At 41.7% G+C, this 16099-nt stretch overlaps 1 protein-coding gene across 3 annotated transcripts in view; it reads right to left on the reverse strand.

Moving 5' to 3' along the window:
• The window catches only part of LOC308435447 (ATP-dependent translocase ABCB1), a 145462-nt gene that overhangs the window by 7658 nt on the left and 121705 nt on the right, over positions 1-16099 (reverse strand). For all 3 annotated transcript variants that reach the window (XM_080936084.1, XM_080936082.1, XM_080936083.1), the window contains exons 20-27: positions 15633-15740; positions 14177-14254; positions 12254-12337; positions 8823-9026; positions 6514-6614; positions 5210-5350; positions 1199-1355; positions 729-926 (exon numbers count right to left, since the gene is read on the reverse strand). In XM_080936084.1, the coding sequence (XP_080792210.1) occupies positions 729-926; positions 1199-1355; positions 5210-5350; positions 6514-6614; positions 8823-9026; positions 12254-12337; positions 14177-14254; positions 15633-15740 (1071 nt within the window). The remainder of the gene's footprint in view (positions 1-728; positions 927-1198; positions 1356-5209; positions 5351-6513; positions 6615-8822; positions 9027-12253; positions 12338-14176; positions 14255-15632; positions 15741-16099) is intronic.

Below are 16099 nucleotides of genomic sequence, written 5' to 3' on the forward strand. Positions count from 1 at the left end.
GTGTCCTAGTTGAGTTGTCTTGTTGTACCATGGAACGTATTCCACCATGAATAGAACACGTTCTCCATGTCAGTGGATTGTCTTATCCCGCCATGAGAATGCTTGGGCCTCCTCTCCACTCTGAACTTCTCCTATTCCTGCTATTGTTTTTCCTCCCCCGCAACCCTCCACCTCCATCATCTTCATAGTCCATAATCACTTAAATCTCCATATATTTCTCTAACCATCTGTCAACAGTGCTGAAATGCTGGCCTATCAATACTTCACTGAGAGTAGGGTGGTGGAAATGAGCCACAAATTGCTATATGTTGTATCATGACGTCTCAGTCCTTGTCTTATTTAAACAGCCTGTGTCCTTATAAACTCCTCCAACTCTCTTTATCTTTCTGGCTACTTTGGGTTTTGCTGGCTCTTATACCATCCGCCGAAGTCTCACCATAGCAAGGGAGACAGGTGGCCAATGCTGGTTGCAACAGAGGACAGAGGGGCAGCATGCTGAGATAGAAGCTGGATAAATTGGCTGGTACAGCTGGCACAGACTGGACATGAAACCTAGGTTGTCATGATTTAACAGTGGCTTTACTTCAATAATAATAATAATAATAATAATAATAATAATAATAATAATAATAATAATAATAATAAAGGCCTATGTTCAAGAGTTAAACATATCCAGCCATTTGGATGATTGAAAACCTGAAATGTTCTGAATACAAAAGTGTGCTCACCACTGTTCCCGACATGGGGTCGTAGAAGCGCTCGAGCAGCTGGACCACTGTGCTCTTCCCACAGCCACTGCTGCCCACCAGGGCGAGTGTCTGGCCCTTCTTCACCTCGAGGCTCAGCCCCTGAAGCACTGGGATGTTGGGTCGGGTGGGATAGTTGAACATGACTCCATTAAATTTCACATTTCCTTCCAACACACTCTACAATGAGAAAAATAACACTTAGCTTGATTGCAATACTGAATATATATATACATATATACATATACATATACACATATACATATACACATATACATATACACATATACATATACACATACACATATACACATATACATATACTATAATATACATATACATATACTATACATATACATATATATAATTAAAGCATAAATTTTATTAAATTTCCTCTTCATCTTTGCATTGAGAAGTTAGGGATAGATATTCACTGAGGACATCAAACTCACAGGCTTCAATCCCTCTGTGCTGTAGCTGTCAATCGCGGGAACTTTCTCAATGATCCTGATGATGTGTGATGCTGACACTTTGGCTTTCGCATAGTCGGGAGCGAATGAACTGACCTGCCCCACTGCCATGGCACCGAAGACAATAGCTGAGAACACCCTGGAAAATCAAAGACAGGCATGTGCAGTCTGTGATGCCTACAAAGTTAACAATGTGGCATTCACTTCCATAATAATGAAGTAATTGTAATTATAAAGTGGAAAGAGAAAACAAACCCCCTTCCCTCACATTTTCACATAGACACGGCAGATAATCCAAAATGGCCTCTGTTCACCTCTCCTGTAATCTCCAGCTTCTTACAATGTGACCTTTGCCTAAATGTTCTATGTAAGCAGTACAAATTTGTTTTCCACCTTTTGACCTCGCAGTGGCCTTGTGACACAGCCTCATGGACAGGATGTGGTGGAAATGACTGTCCCGGTCCCAAGCCTGTGACTCAGCATGTTTTGTTAGCTTGTATTTTTCACCCTGGCCAATGAGCCTATAGCTCACTGTAGACAGCAGTGACCATGGCAGAGATTTGCTGTGACCAACCCAAATAAGGAGAAGTGACCCAGAGACTTCAAGCAGAAAAAAAAAAAAAAATGGTTACAGTTCCATGTCAGTGAAGATTCGTTGTTGATTATTACATAGCATAACTGTGCCAGTCAGTAATGCATACAGTCAGTACTGCTGAGATCACTTCTTAGAAATCCTGTAAGCCACAAAAAGAGAACTTTGTTGTTGCTGTTGTTTAGTGCACAGCTATGATGCCACTTTGAAAAAGCTGCTGCATGCTTAAACTATGACATGGGACTCACTGAGTGTCGGTGACTTTAGAAATCTTGGAGTTAAAAAAAAATAAACAAAATGATGTTGAAACCTGCAGTGTCAGTGTCTGACTTTGATCTCAGGGCATAATCACACAATCTCCCCGTGAAACATGTATGTTGGAAGGTGAATATTTTTAATCTTGAATTAACTTCAACACAAGAGTAAACCAGTGCTTAAATAGTGCAGAAATGGTGTATTAGCACATTGTACAGCCAGGCTTATCTACTTGAAGTTGCAGTGTTAACTGTCACAGCATTGACTATATTAAACTACTAGAGGGAAGGTTAGCCAGGATTGTCACCACTTGAAGCTCAAAAAGTTCATGTATAATCTTGACCAACAATCTGAACATTGGTGACATCGGTAGTGGGATTTCTTTCAGGTTCCTCTTCCTGTGATCCAAGTGTGAGTTTCAATGTTTTCAGAAACATAGAGGGAACATCCTAATCTAGGGCTTCCACTGTCACTTGACCAGCTTCTGGGAGACTAGGACTTGGTCAGATCCCTGACAGGTAAACAAACAAGGAAAGGGACCACTGATCAACAACGGTGGCACACTTCTGACTGCTTCTTTACCCTCCTTCCCGAGACAAAAGTCTGGCAGTCTTCCTCTCCTGCCAGCAGACCAGGGCAAGCTGGTCAGTTATGCTCCAGTAGGTCCTGCCATGTTTATGTAAAGCTTCAGCAACTGTTTGTCTAAGCTGAGCAGTCACAAGTGATGGAGGGACAACTCTTGCAAGGACATACATAACACTTAAAAAGAAACGAAACCAAACTAAACCGCCTCCACCACCACCAAAATCACATAGCTCTTAGGAAATAGAGGGATTTCAGTTTCTGAGTAACCTTCCTACTTTGTGGGGCCTCTCTCTCTCTCTCCTCTCTTTGTGTGTGTTTCTGTGTGTATATCTCTGTGTGTATGTCTCTCTGTGTGTCTGTGTCTCTGTGTTTGTCTCTCTGTGTGTATGTCTCTGTGCATCTGTGTCTCTCTCTCTGTGTGTGTGTGTGTATGTGTGTGTGTGTGTATGTGTGTCTGTGTTCCTTTACTTTTAATATCTCAGGTTTGGTAGGAGTTGGCACATCACACCCACCTCTTAGCTGCCCTGTCAGAAAACTTTTTAAAGGAGCTATTCTATTCCTTGCTGAACAAAAGACCTTATTCCAAAACATAGACTTCTGGAGACCACTGAACTAAATCTGTCTAGGCACACATTCAGAAAGTCAAACATTCCAAAATCCTGCTTGCTGAACATGGCATTTAAGATGCTTAAACTTAAGATGCTTAAGATGACAGAGACTCTCAGATCTTAGCACTGACTCTACCAAGATCTCCAAGAAGATAGGGACACAACAAGAAAGGACTCCACCTAGATCGTGGTACAACAGTTACAGAGAAAGACTGCCCCATTGCCTTGCCTGTTGCTAAGGCCCAGCCTGAACTGTGGACAAACAGGATACCTGAAATGCCTCACGTTGCTTAAGACAAAGCAAGGTCAGTCTTTCAAGTCCCTCCTCCACAGGAAGGCCTCTCAGATTTTCTGGGCATGGCAGCTGAAGACTGCTCCTGTCCTATGTCCTATGTCCTCCACTAAGCCACCAATGGCAAAGGAGCCTAGTAGGGTAGCTGTCTAGGTCATTGGTAAGTCTGTCATTTTAACTAAAGCATCGACCATGTTTTACATTACAATATATCATCAGATCTATGAGAAGCTCGAACTACTGAAAGAAGTAACTTTGTCATAGAAACCCATTCTACAATGACTGCTCCCAGTGATCAACTACCTGTGTCTCATGGTGAATGGTTAGAAAAAGGTATAGAGTTTATACACGGGCTGAGGGTAGGAGGACTTTTAAGACAGTGTTTGAAGATCTAGAGAGGAGTCTGCAGTTGTAAAGAAAAGAAAAGAAAAGAAAACAAACAAAAAAAAAAAAAAAAAAAAAAAAAAAAAAAAAAAAAAAAAAAAAAAAAAAAAAAAAAAACCCAAACCCTTGGCTGGTGATAGGAACATTATTTAAGGGATATAGGAGAAAGTTTAAGAAATGGTTCAGGTCGAAGGTGTGTGAGGTTGGTAAATGCAAGTACTAAAGGATTTATCGTTTTGTAAACTTAAAAGGAGATTCTTGGAAGCTTCAGGGAATCCACTTGGATCCAAGTCACACAGATTCCACATAAGTGCTGTCAACAGCCTGTTTCCCCCCACTTCTCCATCTTTGACGGTAGGACCCAGTCCTCTTGCCCTGGTCCTGGGTGACTCCCTTCTCCAAATGCCAAAGCTACAGGCCTGAAAGTTTCAAATGCATACCCAAGAAAAATGTTTTTCTCCCTAAACACCTTAACTTTAACTCCTACCCCTGACAACTCTTTTCCAGCATACTGCCTGAAACGGTTTCCTTAGAACCTGCATTCAGGACAGTTCCAAAGCAGTTACCCCACAGGTGCTTCAGCCCAGCCTCACAGACTGCTTCAACTGTGCCTGCACACTCCCATCCACAGATGTTTCCACGGCTTAAATGGCAGCAAAACTCTTCTCCGACTTGGCCAGCATTCCAGCTTTTCTGCCCCACCCCCATAATGATGCTTCAATGTCAGCAGGAAGAAGTCATAGACAATTATGCCACCCTCCATTCATCTATTATCAACAAAAGGCTGGGATGTTTGATTTTGGACCCCAGGGACAAGTGGTTGAGGTATGTATTTTAATACCAAAGCAGACCTGGCCTCCAGGTTCTCCCAGCATAACGTAGTCCCTACTTAAGATACCCTGCCCCCAACGATGAACTTTCCAGCCAAGTGTCTGTGCTTTTCTTCCCCCAGACACTCTTTGCTACATAACCCAGACATTTTGCTTGCATTCTTCACTGGGCCAGTGAACTTGTCTGCCAGAGAGCAGCTTCCCCAAAAGCCTGCTATTGAGTATACTTTAATCTGGCTTTAATTAGCTCATTTTTACCAGCATAGAAATAACGTATGTGATAGAAAAGGTTCTGATAAAATGTGGGGTATTATAGGTACCATGTGGACACTCACAGGCAAAATGTTACTTTCTTAATAGTCAAATGCTCTATGATACTTCATCATACAAATTCTCATCCTAGATTTACCATCAGGCTTAAATTATACAAGTGAGCACAATACTTACAACAGAACATTTTCAAAAGTCATGAGTTCCCGTGCCACCAAGTAGGCACCAAACCGGAAACAAGCAGCATAGGAAAAGTACATCATGGCCTGGGTGAAGGAGAATGTGATCCCAAAGACATGAGCCTTCTTCAAAGCATTTCTGGAAAGAAGACAATCCAAATTCACTCCATTGTCAGTCATCCAAGAGGCTTATGGGTTGGCAGAGAGGCACGCAGGCATGCATGACACACACTATGGACTCCATGTAAGGGAATTCAGCTGGATCCCCTTTTGTGTAGCTGTGTGGATTTGGGAAACTGCCTTGTCTCTGAGACTTGGTGCTGTCCTCACCTTTAATATAGGATTATAACATCACAGTGGGTTGATGGGAGATACTGGCCTGGAAACCTGAGAGGAACCTGTTTTACATTAAATTAAATTAAATTAAATTAAATTAAATTAAATTAAAGGGTCCTTTCCTTTCTCACACTGTGGGACACACAACACAGGTGTTGTGTAGGACACCTCTCAACACTTCTACCAGCACATTCAAGATGTGGGTGACAGGGGAGCAGGCATGTCCTTGCATGAGGGGACCAAATGAGCAGCATATTGTCAATGCAATGAAGGGACATCTTGAGAAATGTGCTGTGGGATGAACCACTAACCTGTCTGGAGGCAGGGGAGGCTTTACAAAATATTAACATTCCAGGAATTTCTAAGTAACAAGGATCTTGGGTGTGGCAGTGTGGCTGTGTGGGCAGGGACAGGTGGGGATGGGCAGACCTTTGATCTTCCTACTCCTGTTTAACCAAACCAACTTGTTCATGCCTTTGCCACTGGGAAACTTCTCCCAGAAAAAGGGGGCCTGCCGTGATTGCAACAAAGGTGCCTGGAAACACTTCAATAAGGTCCAGTTCTTGCCCTGTCCTAGCGGAGAAGCTGGGACTCAAGGTTGGTCTTGCTCATGTCCTAGCTACCCATGGAGCCCTCATGGATACAAGGGTAAAGCAAGAAGAGAAGGTCTCCCCAGAGAACCATCACCCCAAATACAGCACATAGCAGGGTCATTATTCTAATGTGTCACCAGAGGCATTGGCAATTGTCCTCTCCCCTCCCCATGTGTCACCGGCATTTATGACTTTAAGTCACAGATGCTCCTGACTAATCTCACATCCCTTCATGTCTCTCTTGACAATCTCTGGTGTTCCTTCTCATACTTTCTTCATGTACCATCTGCCTTTTGGAAAAAAGCAATCCTGAAAACTGAAGTCCTGCTTGGAAGTCTGTCAGAGATATAGCCCACTCTCCAGGGCATCTCACCTGTATGGTATCTGCAAGCTCTGGGCATACATAGTTTCAAACTTCTGCTCCCGAGTCAAAGAGACGACAGTGCGGAAGTTTTCAATTGCTTCTGTAGCAATCTGTAAAAGACCATCCATCAACGGAGGAGGGGGGGTTGTCAAGCACAGGAACTAACTAGAATTCTACAATTAGAAGCAGTAACCTATTATAATTCATTGCTCATGTATTCATTAGCCTTATCAATAGCTATCTTCTGTATGAAGAAGAATGGTTAGTTATGGAACTGAATTTTAGATCCTTAATAGAGAACAAATAATTTTGTCTTGCATTCTGGACAGAAAGAGAAGCTAGAACACAAAGCCATGAAACACTTTTCTAAAGCCACCATATCTTTCATAAACGTCTGTCCTCTATGAGGTGACATTTAAGTAACTTTTATTCTGATATATATTTTTATCCTCTGTGTAACTGTCATTCACGATAACCCAATAAAGTTTGAAAGATGTTCAATGAGTAATGGAATTAATCGATAATTACATCCAAGCATGTTTTACAGATTAGCTTATATGTTTTTCTAAACATGCACATCTTAAATAAAATAGAGACTGAATTCTACATTTTGTCTAACCAATTTCAACAGAACTTTTCAAACCCATTTAATAGACATTAATGATGAGTTTTTAATGTCTACTTAACATTGTGGCCAGGTAGGCATTACTAGCAATGGCTTCCATTCTTTTACTACAAATAACATTGTAATAAATATTGCTTTGTACATAAACATTTGCTCATAGTGGATGATTTTCCTAGAAAGCAGTCTTAATAATGAGACTAAGATGGCAGGGGGAATAAATTGCCTTTTAATAAATACATTGTCCTCTTTTTTTCCCTAAGACACAGGTTGGGGGATGGGGAGGGGGCTGAAGGGTAAAAGGAGAGGTGGTAAAGAATGTGCACTGTTTGCAGGGCTTCAGGGGGTTGGAGCAGAGATGTAAAATGGTATGAGGCACCAGAGTAATCCAAACTAACTAGATTTATGTAATCTAAAATGGAGAAGGCTTGGAATTTCTTTCCACTTTGAATCTCCCCAATTATGCCTAATAAACTAGCCCAGTTTCCTGAATCCAAGAGGGTGGCTTTAAGCTTGCTTGAAAGAAATGGGGAGAACAGGAGGTAGTGAGAGTGTACTGGCTAGTTCTATGCCAATTTGATGTAAACTAGAGTCATCAGGGAGGAGAGAGTCCCAATTAAGAAACTGCTTCCATAAGATGCAGCTGCAGGAAAGCCTGTAGGGCATTCTCTTAACTAGTGATTGACAGGGGACTGCCCAGCCCATTGTGAGCAATGCAGCATCTAGGCTGGTAGTTCTACAAGAAAGCAGGCTGAGCTAACCATAGGAAGCAAGCACCCCCCACCCCCATGGTCTCTGAATCAGCTCCTACCTCAGGGTCCTGCCTGGTCTTCACTGAGTGACACAAACCCTTTCCTCCCCAAAATGCTTTGTTCATGGGTGTTTCGTCCATAGCACAGAAACCATTATTAAGACAGGGGAGGCAAGAGGTAAAGAGAAAAGAAGAGGGCAGGATGAGAAGTGAAGAATCTGAAGACAGGGGCCTGAAACAAAGCCCCGAAAAGCAGGTATCGGTATTTGAAACTAAAGCTGTATTTCTACTTTTCTTCAAATTTTAATCTTGAGATAAGCAGGATAAATGTTGCCCAGATGGTGGCTATTAAAATATCATTATAGTAACCTGGCTGTGGCAGCAGAGGCCTTTAATCCCAGTATTCGAGAGGCAGAGGCGGGAGGGTCTCTCAGTTCAAGGCCAACCTGGTTTACAGAGTGAGTTCCAGGACAGCCAAGGCTACAACGGTCTTGAAAACCAAAAACCAACCAAACAAAGAAACAACCCCCAACCCCCAAATGTCATAGACTGCAGAGATGGCTCTGTCCGTAAAGGACTTGCCTTGGAAGCCCAAGGACCTGAATTTGACCTCTAGAACTCAGGTAAAAGCATCTCAGCTACGCTTGGTGGCATGTGCCTGTAATCCTGCTTCTGAAGGCACAGGGATGGGTGGAGAGATCGTTATCTCAAACAGTGAGCAACTATGTCTCAAGAAACATACTGGACCATACCTGAGAAACATTGCCTAGGGTGTTTTCTGACCTCCACCCAACATGCACACACATGTATGTGAATCCACAGGAACACACACACATGCACACACACTCACCAGCATTGCCAGAAAACAGTAACAGAGAATAAGAAAGCATAACTGGAAAGAATGTTCTCTCTACTTAGTGACCAGTCACATTTAGTTTAACTCACCTTCCCAGAACCTTCTAGTTCCTTCTTATCTTTCAGTGCGTGTCCAGACAACATTTTCATCTCAACCACTCCTGCTATAGCAATGATGGGTACAATGGCTAGGAGTAAAAGTGTCAACTGCCAGCCGTAGACTAGGGATATGATGATTCCTGTTCCAAGATTTGCTATGTTCTGGGTAATAACAGCAAGCCTAGACCCTGTAGCCTGAAAAAGAAAAGTAGAGACATGGTTAATATTCTAAAATGCGTTCAAGTACATATTTAAGATAATAACACATTTTCATGAAAATCTCACCTATAAAGTAAAAGGAAAGATGCCCTTAGACAAAGCTTTTGGTTTCTGAAACGAAGGTTTCTCATGATTCACAAGTATAGAATAATAACACAAAGTGCAAGTTCATATTTTCATAATCTTTCAATACCAAATCAGAACGTAAGGGTCTGACAGACTAAAGTAAATCAGAACGTAAGGGTCTGACAATTGTATTACATTGGGAACGGTGGTCATCTAGCTCTGAAACTATTATTTAAGGAAGTTATGTGTCAACATATCTGGGCCTATTTGAAACACTTATTTTCTTAGAAAAATGTAGATTTGAAGGTTCTGACGTATGGTTTACAGTAAGCAGAGCCTTTGGGTAGCATTTTGAAGGATTCGTGGCTCTCACTCCTGCACAACTGGAAACCAGAAGTTAATCTAGCCAGTGTGGCACATCTCCATGCAGTGAAGCCCACCTCTCCACTTAGGTACTCTGGTACCTCATACAATTTAGCATCCCTCTTCTGGACTCCAGACTCAACTTCTCTGCAAATAGCACACATCCTTTACCAGTCCTAATATTTTTTCAGTTGAGCAAGACTGGCTGGTCTTAGTTACGGTGCATACTCCACGCTGGCCTTTGACTGTATCTTGCCCAACTCCAAAAGTGAGCAGATCTATTGATTAATAACCAATCTTCTCCATTCTGAGTTCTAGTGCCATCCTTCCTACATTATTTAATAGCCATGTGACATACTCAGGAGACTGGGATCTGGGGGGGGGGGGGAGCTATACAACTCCCAGAAGCCTTTATACACTTTGACCTTTTAGTGCACTGAAGCAGAGCTGCAGGTGATAGGACGGATACCACAGTGTAGCTGTTGGCTTTGGTGTAATCACCAAACTTACAACAAAATTAACCTTTTCTAAACTGGGCACCCGGAATAGGTCAAAGTGTTCAGGGGTGTGAAAAGCACATTTCGTGTGGAAGTGAAAGGAATCAGCTAAGAGGGATGCTACCTCACAGGGACGCTCCTGTTGACAGCATCTATAATCCTACACAGAAACGGCTGAGTGACAGAAACACCCAGCACACCTCCCATTGACACAGCAGAGACACAGCCCTGGCTTGTAAGGTTTTAGGCATATGGAGGTCTCACTTTGGACCACAAAATAACATTAAGATAGTTCTAGAAATGACACATTCCTTGATGTTTGGTTCTTTTCTATTTCACAAAAAGTCTTTAACCATGTCTCCATCTGTGGTCTTTCTTCCTCTGTCTCTGAAGACCACACCCACTGGGCTTTCTTTCCCACCACACTTGACAGCCCATGGGACAACCATTAGTACACAGGGCAAATGCCCAACTGTCTGTTCTCTTAGAACACTTTCTCAGCTTCACTGCCAGGACTCTACTTTTGTGTTTCTCAAACCCCAGTTCTCCCTGTTCTCATTCTCACCACTTTGAGAGCTCACGGCTCAAGACTCCCTCTTCACATAAGATTTCTTGATCATCTTTTTATGTTCTTAAAAGCCACCATATCACCGAAAAAAAAAATATGCCAGTATTTCTAAATTAGACTTACCTGATAAATTCTAGATGCACAAAATGCCTTGCTTTTTGACATGCCCAGATGCTCACCCGGTGTGGGCATCCTGATGAATTAAGTCATACACAGAGCTCAAAATTCTTCCCCAAGTCTCTTCCTCCAATAAGATCCCAATTTCTTTAAAGAACAACTTCGTCTATTTTCTTTCAATTTCCATATGCCAAACATTTTAGTCAGCAATCTCACCTCTCAAACTCACCATCTGATCTCATCAGCAAATTCTGTGGACTATACCTTTAAAGTATATCCAGAATCAGCTATGTCTTATTGCTTTTAGGATGACCTGTTTGGGAGACCTTGCCTAGACTATTGTAATAAATTTTCTACCTCTACTTTTCCTCCTCTCAGCTGTAATTCACATAAGAGCCGCATAACAATCATTTTAAACACCTATCCATGAGATCCTATTCCTATCAGTGAAAATCCAATGTTTCTTCTGTAAACAAGGCAGCCCTTAGTCCTACCTTCTCCCTCCAACCCCCACCCAGTTACCTTTAGACCGTGTGGCCTGTGTAGACTTTACAAGAGCAAGACAATTGTCTGTCTGAGAAAGTTTTAAAAAATTGCTTTATTCTGTGTCCATTTTGTCAAGTTTTATATGTTTGATTCTCTATCATGGGCCTTGTTATATGTTTGCTTTAAGCACACAAAACAGGAACTCATAAGAATTATGCCGCAGTTTCACAGTTCTGTGTGTAGTCAAGTTTATATCTTTACTTGTCACAGATCCCGTTCATTAAACAGCAGAGGATTGTATATTAGCACCTCCCAGGAAGACTGAAACATAAGGAAGGCAAGACCCAACAACAACTACAAGAGAAACAACAACTACACTATTCTTTTTCCTCCCAACATCAACTATAAATATTAACTGAGCATTTACAGCAGTGATTCTGGTAGGTACACCAAGAACACTACATTTCCTGAGTAACTATTTTCTCATATCTATCTTCCTCATGTTATGACTGGCATAGCAAACAAAAGGAAATTTATAACTATCTATATGTTATATGATAGATGACCTTCGAACTTTAACAAATTTGCTGTAAAGAATTTGATACATTTGTGGGAAAGAACTTGCAGTGGTTTGAATGGAAAATGCCCCCCAAAGCCTCAGGCATTTGGGCACTTGGTTCCCCAGCTGGTGACACTGTTCAGAGAGCTTATAGAATTATAGGAGGTACAGCCTTGCTGGAGGAAGTATGTCACTAGAGGGGGACTTTGAGAGTTTAAATCCTCCTCCCACTTCCAGCTCACTTTCTCTGTATTGTGCAGGCTGTTGAAGAAAGATGTGATGTCTCAGGTTTCTGTTCCTACTGCCACACCTCTTTGCCATGGCTTACTCTTATTCCCTCTGGAACTTTAAATCCAAACCAACTCTCCCTTGTATAATCTGCTTTTGGACATGGTGTTTTAACACAGCAACAGAAAAGTAATTAATACAGATAGCTAGTTATATTTTCTTTGCAATGGTGACCGTTAACACACACTATCAGAAAGTCAGTCGTATGCCAAGCCTAAAACAGAATGGATACGGACAGCGGCAGAAAGGAAGCACGTACCCCTTTCACTTGAGCTGCATCGTTGGCGAGTCTGGTGGTCAGTGCTCCTGTGGTGTTTTTAGGGTCATCAAACCAGCTCACATCCTGCAGCAAAAGGGGTTTTGTTATCTTACAGTCCTACTCATGAGACCTTGGCTCCAAGAGGAAGGTAGCGGAGACCTTTTTGTTTAGCATTCACATCCTCTGCCTTTGGCTTTCAGACAAGAAAGGGACTTAAAACACAAACAAAAATAGATTATTTCCTCTGTCTTCATCTCAATTCTGTTTAAAGCATGATTCCTAAATGTTGAACAATGAACACTGACACCAAAGTTGCTGATGTCTTCATGACTTCCTTCTAGAGCTGCAAAGCATAGGGAACTGGGCACATACCATATCAGACAGTAATAGCACAATGGGGAGAAAGAACAGGGTAGGAAGGATAGGATGTCTGGAAAGGTGTGGTTTAACAGAGTAGGGAAGACACAAGGGAGTCCTTCCAAGGCAGCATGTGAGCAGAAACCAAAATGAAGGAAGGGAAATGAAGGATAGAATCAAAGAAGAGAAAGACATAGTACCTGCAAAGGGCCTGAGGCCAACACACTTGATTTGCTCTCACAGAAGTGAAAAGGCTTTATACCCTGTAGATAACCTAATGTATTATTGTATTTTTGGGGTTCCCCTGAGCCTTTCCTTCTCAACTTTTAAGCAGTTTCTTCCACTATCCTGAAGATGACCTCTGTGATGTGGGTGGGGAATGTTTCCCATGCAGGACCTCTGGCATCTGTAAAGACTGTCTCTAGACTTTCCCCTGAAGGATCCAAGCCGTCTCTAGGTTGGGGTATGGTTGGTTAGAATTGAATCTAGCAAGGAAGCTGATGCAACGTTAAGCAAACTGAAGAGTCATCAAGGTGTGAGTCTGAACAACTGTGGAGGGAAAAAATTTAAAAATCTAGATCAAAATGCACATACAGCATAAGGAATTTTATTAGTAAAACTTCTAACGTTTTCATACTTTACACGTATTAGTAATAGACTGTGTATGGATGCATGAACTTGCCGTGGCACATGTATGAAGGTGAGAGGACAATCTGTGGGAGTTGGTTCTGTCCTTGCACTTTACAGGCTCTGGAGTCCAAATTCAGGTCACACACCTTAAAGGCTAAGCGATCTCACATCCTCATATATTTTAAAAGAAACAGTTTTAAAAGCTAGGAAAAAAATAAAAGGCTATAACCTTTTTGTAATCTATGTAACTGACTTTTTAGTAAGTAAAATGTTGGACATCTCTGTTAGTAATTTTAACGGGGAAGTTTAGGTGTCACGCACAACCTTTTCATGACTGCTGAATGGGACTGCTAACAGTACCATCAGTGGTTCAGGACCTGAGCATACAGAATGTCATAGGCACTCAGATTAAGTCACGACAGCTAATATAACACTGTAACTGGGGTTACTATTTTAGTCTTGCCTCAGCAAAGAATCTTGACTGTGAGGAATGGGCCATGAGAATGAATCTGAATTTGGGCAAGAAGAATGGGAATGATCTCCTGGCACACAGAGTCATGACTGAATGTTCTGAGTACACAGTGGGTAGAAGACTACAGAGGACCCAAGGGCATAGAATGTTCCTTCTAAAACTTCGCAGCCTTTGGGATAAGGCAAAGGACAGAGGACCACATCTGCTTCTATCATCTCTCACTGCTGAGATAAGAAGGCCGGTGCAGAATCATCAGGAGACACATTTGTCTCAACATAGTCTAGTTCTTCACACCAGCCTGCGGCAAATAGGCAGCAGAATCTTACGTAAATGGGTGCTGAGAATGACCCACCAAAGATCTCAATCTAACCCTAACCCTTCAACCTGAACACCTACACTCTGTGTCTGAAGAGCACAAGAGAGACACTGTACTCACCCCAGGGTACAACCCTCACTAGCCGTACCTGTCTCAGCATGGATTTGAAAACCATGTATCGGAGTCGCTTGGTGAGAATCTCTCCAGCTTTGCCAAACGTGAAGCCCTAAGACAAACAAGAGTACATCACACAGAGGCTGGTCAGGGGCTCAAATAGCAATTACTCAGTGAGAATCAAGACCTGTGAGAGTCCTGAGCAGGGAGAGACTCACAGCCCAAGTTCTGCCCTCACTGAGCTCCCGGCCTGTTTCTCACACGAACAGTTGAGTATCCCACAGTCCCTAGCACTGGGCTGTGTTTACACAGATCACAGTGCATGGGTCCACTGACTTCTCCCTGGGTGTGCAGTCATGGCTGACTCAGACTTGCCCACAGAGCTGGATTGTGACTGATCTGTTTTCACTCCTTCTGCTTCACCATCCCAGCTGTCAAAGTAGAAGCGACCAGATAAAGATCATTTCCCTTCCAAGCTTCTCCAAATTCTCATGGAGCAACTGTACACTCTGGCAGGCAGACAGTGTCTCATTTAGAATGTGTTAGAAAGAACAATGTATTAAAATGTGTTAAATAAAGAGACCAGTTTAGTTTTAGCTAAGAGTATTCACCCGAGGGCTAACTGTTAAAATAGTAATATATTCTTAGAATGTGTTTGAAAAGGAACCTATTTGGTTTTAACTAAAAAATGACATGTAGAACAATTATTGATGTATTCAGTAAATGATTAATTTACCTTTTTTACCCAATAAGTAGTTACATAATATCTCAAATCAGTCTGAATTCTTTGTTACACAGCTTTCTTAATTTTGAAGAAGCAACCCTTCACCCATTTTACAGATAAGGAAACGGAAGCTTAGACAGCCTAAATTTATGGACACACAACCATGTGTATGTGTAGGCAATTTTTAAATCTATGTTTAATACCAATATCCATACCATATGCCTTGCCATACTACACTGCAATTGCATTTGAACCATGTAATCTACAGACTACAAAATACATATTTCTTAGGGTTTTCAGGACTGTCACTTTCCCATTACTGACTTTTTTTTCTTTTTGTAATTGCTGAATGATAAGCTTTTGAAATCATTTAAAAAAGTAATGTGACCTATTGGGGAGTTTCATTTATTTATTTGTTTGGTTGGTTGTTCACTTGTTTTGGAATTTATGAAGATACTTCTCTGACTACTCCAAGTGACCAACAGAAAGAGTACACAAACTGATATCCAAGGTTTACTGTAAAGGCTGTCCTTTAGTTCCCAACTTCCATTTCCATACTACACAGAACAATCTGTTCAATGTGATCACATCCCTGTCTCCATTTATGGCATGGTTGGTTGGGACCAAGAACATGAGAATAGTTAGAGGATTAAAAAAATAATCCAGCTCTCATTGGCCATGTAAAGGAGGAATGATTTTATGAAAAAGACCAATACATATGTCTCTAAATCCACCTGAGTGAATGAAGTAAAAATAAATCATTTACCTGAAGAAAAAATGTAATGAAAGAAATGATCCCAAGAATCAGAAACAATAAAGAAAACAAGTTGCTGTTCTGCCGCTGGGTTTCAGGGGGGTCATTTTTTGTAAAAACCTATGGGGAAAATATTTGAAGGGTTGTTAGTTCAATCATTAAAAAGCATTTCAAATCTTCCCTGTTTCATAAATTAGAGTTTAGGGGTTAGAAGAGTCTTTGTACATTGGGACACAGTTGGCTTCCAGAATAAAGGCAGCCTCAAATGCCTGCATGCTGCCCTTGTTCGGGGAGGGATATCTGTCATTCACAAATTCATCCAACAAATATTCTCCTTTTGGCTTTTTTGGTAACAGAGTGTATCCCTCCCTGGAAACTGTGGATCCCTTGGAAGAATGGCAATTGCTCCTAACCACTGAGCCTATTTCCAGCCCATTCACCTTGTTTTGGAAGATGGCATTTTTCATCGAACCAGGACT

Source organism: Micromys minutus (assembly GCF_963924665.1).
Source record: "Micromys minutus genome assembly, chromosome: 23".
Classification (NCBI taxonomy): Eukaryota; Metazoa; Chordata; class Mammalia; order Rodentia; family Muridae; genus Micromys; species Micromys minutus.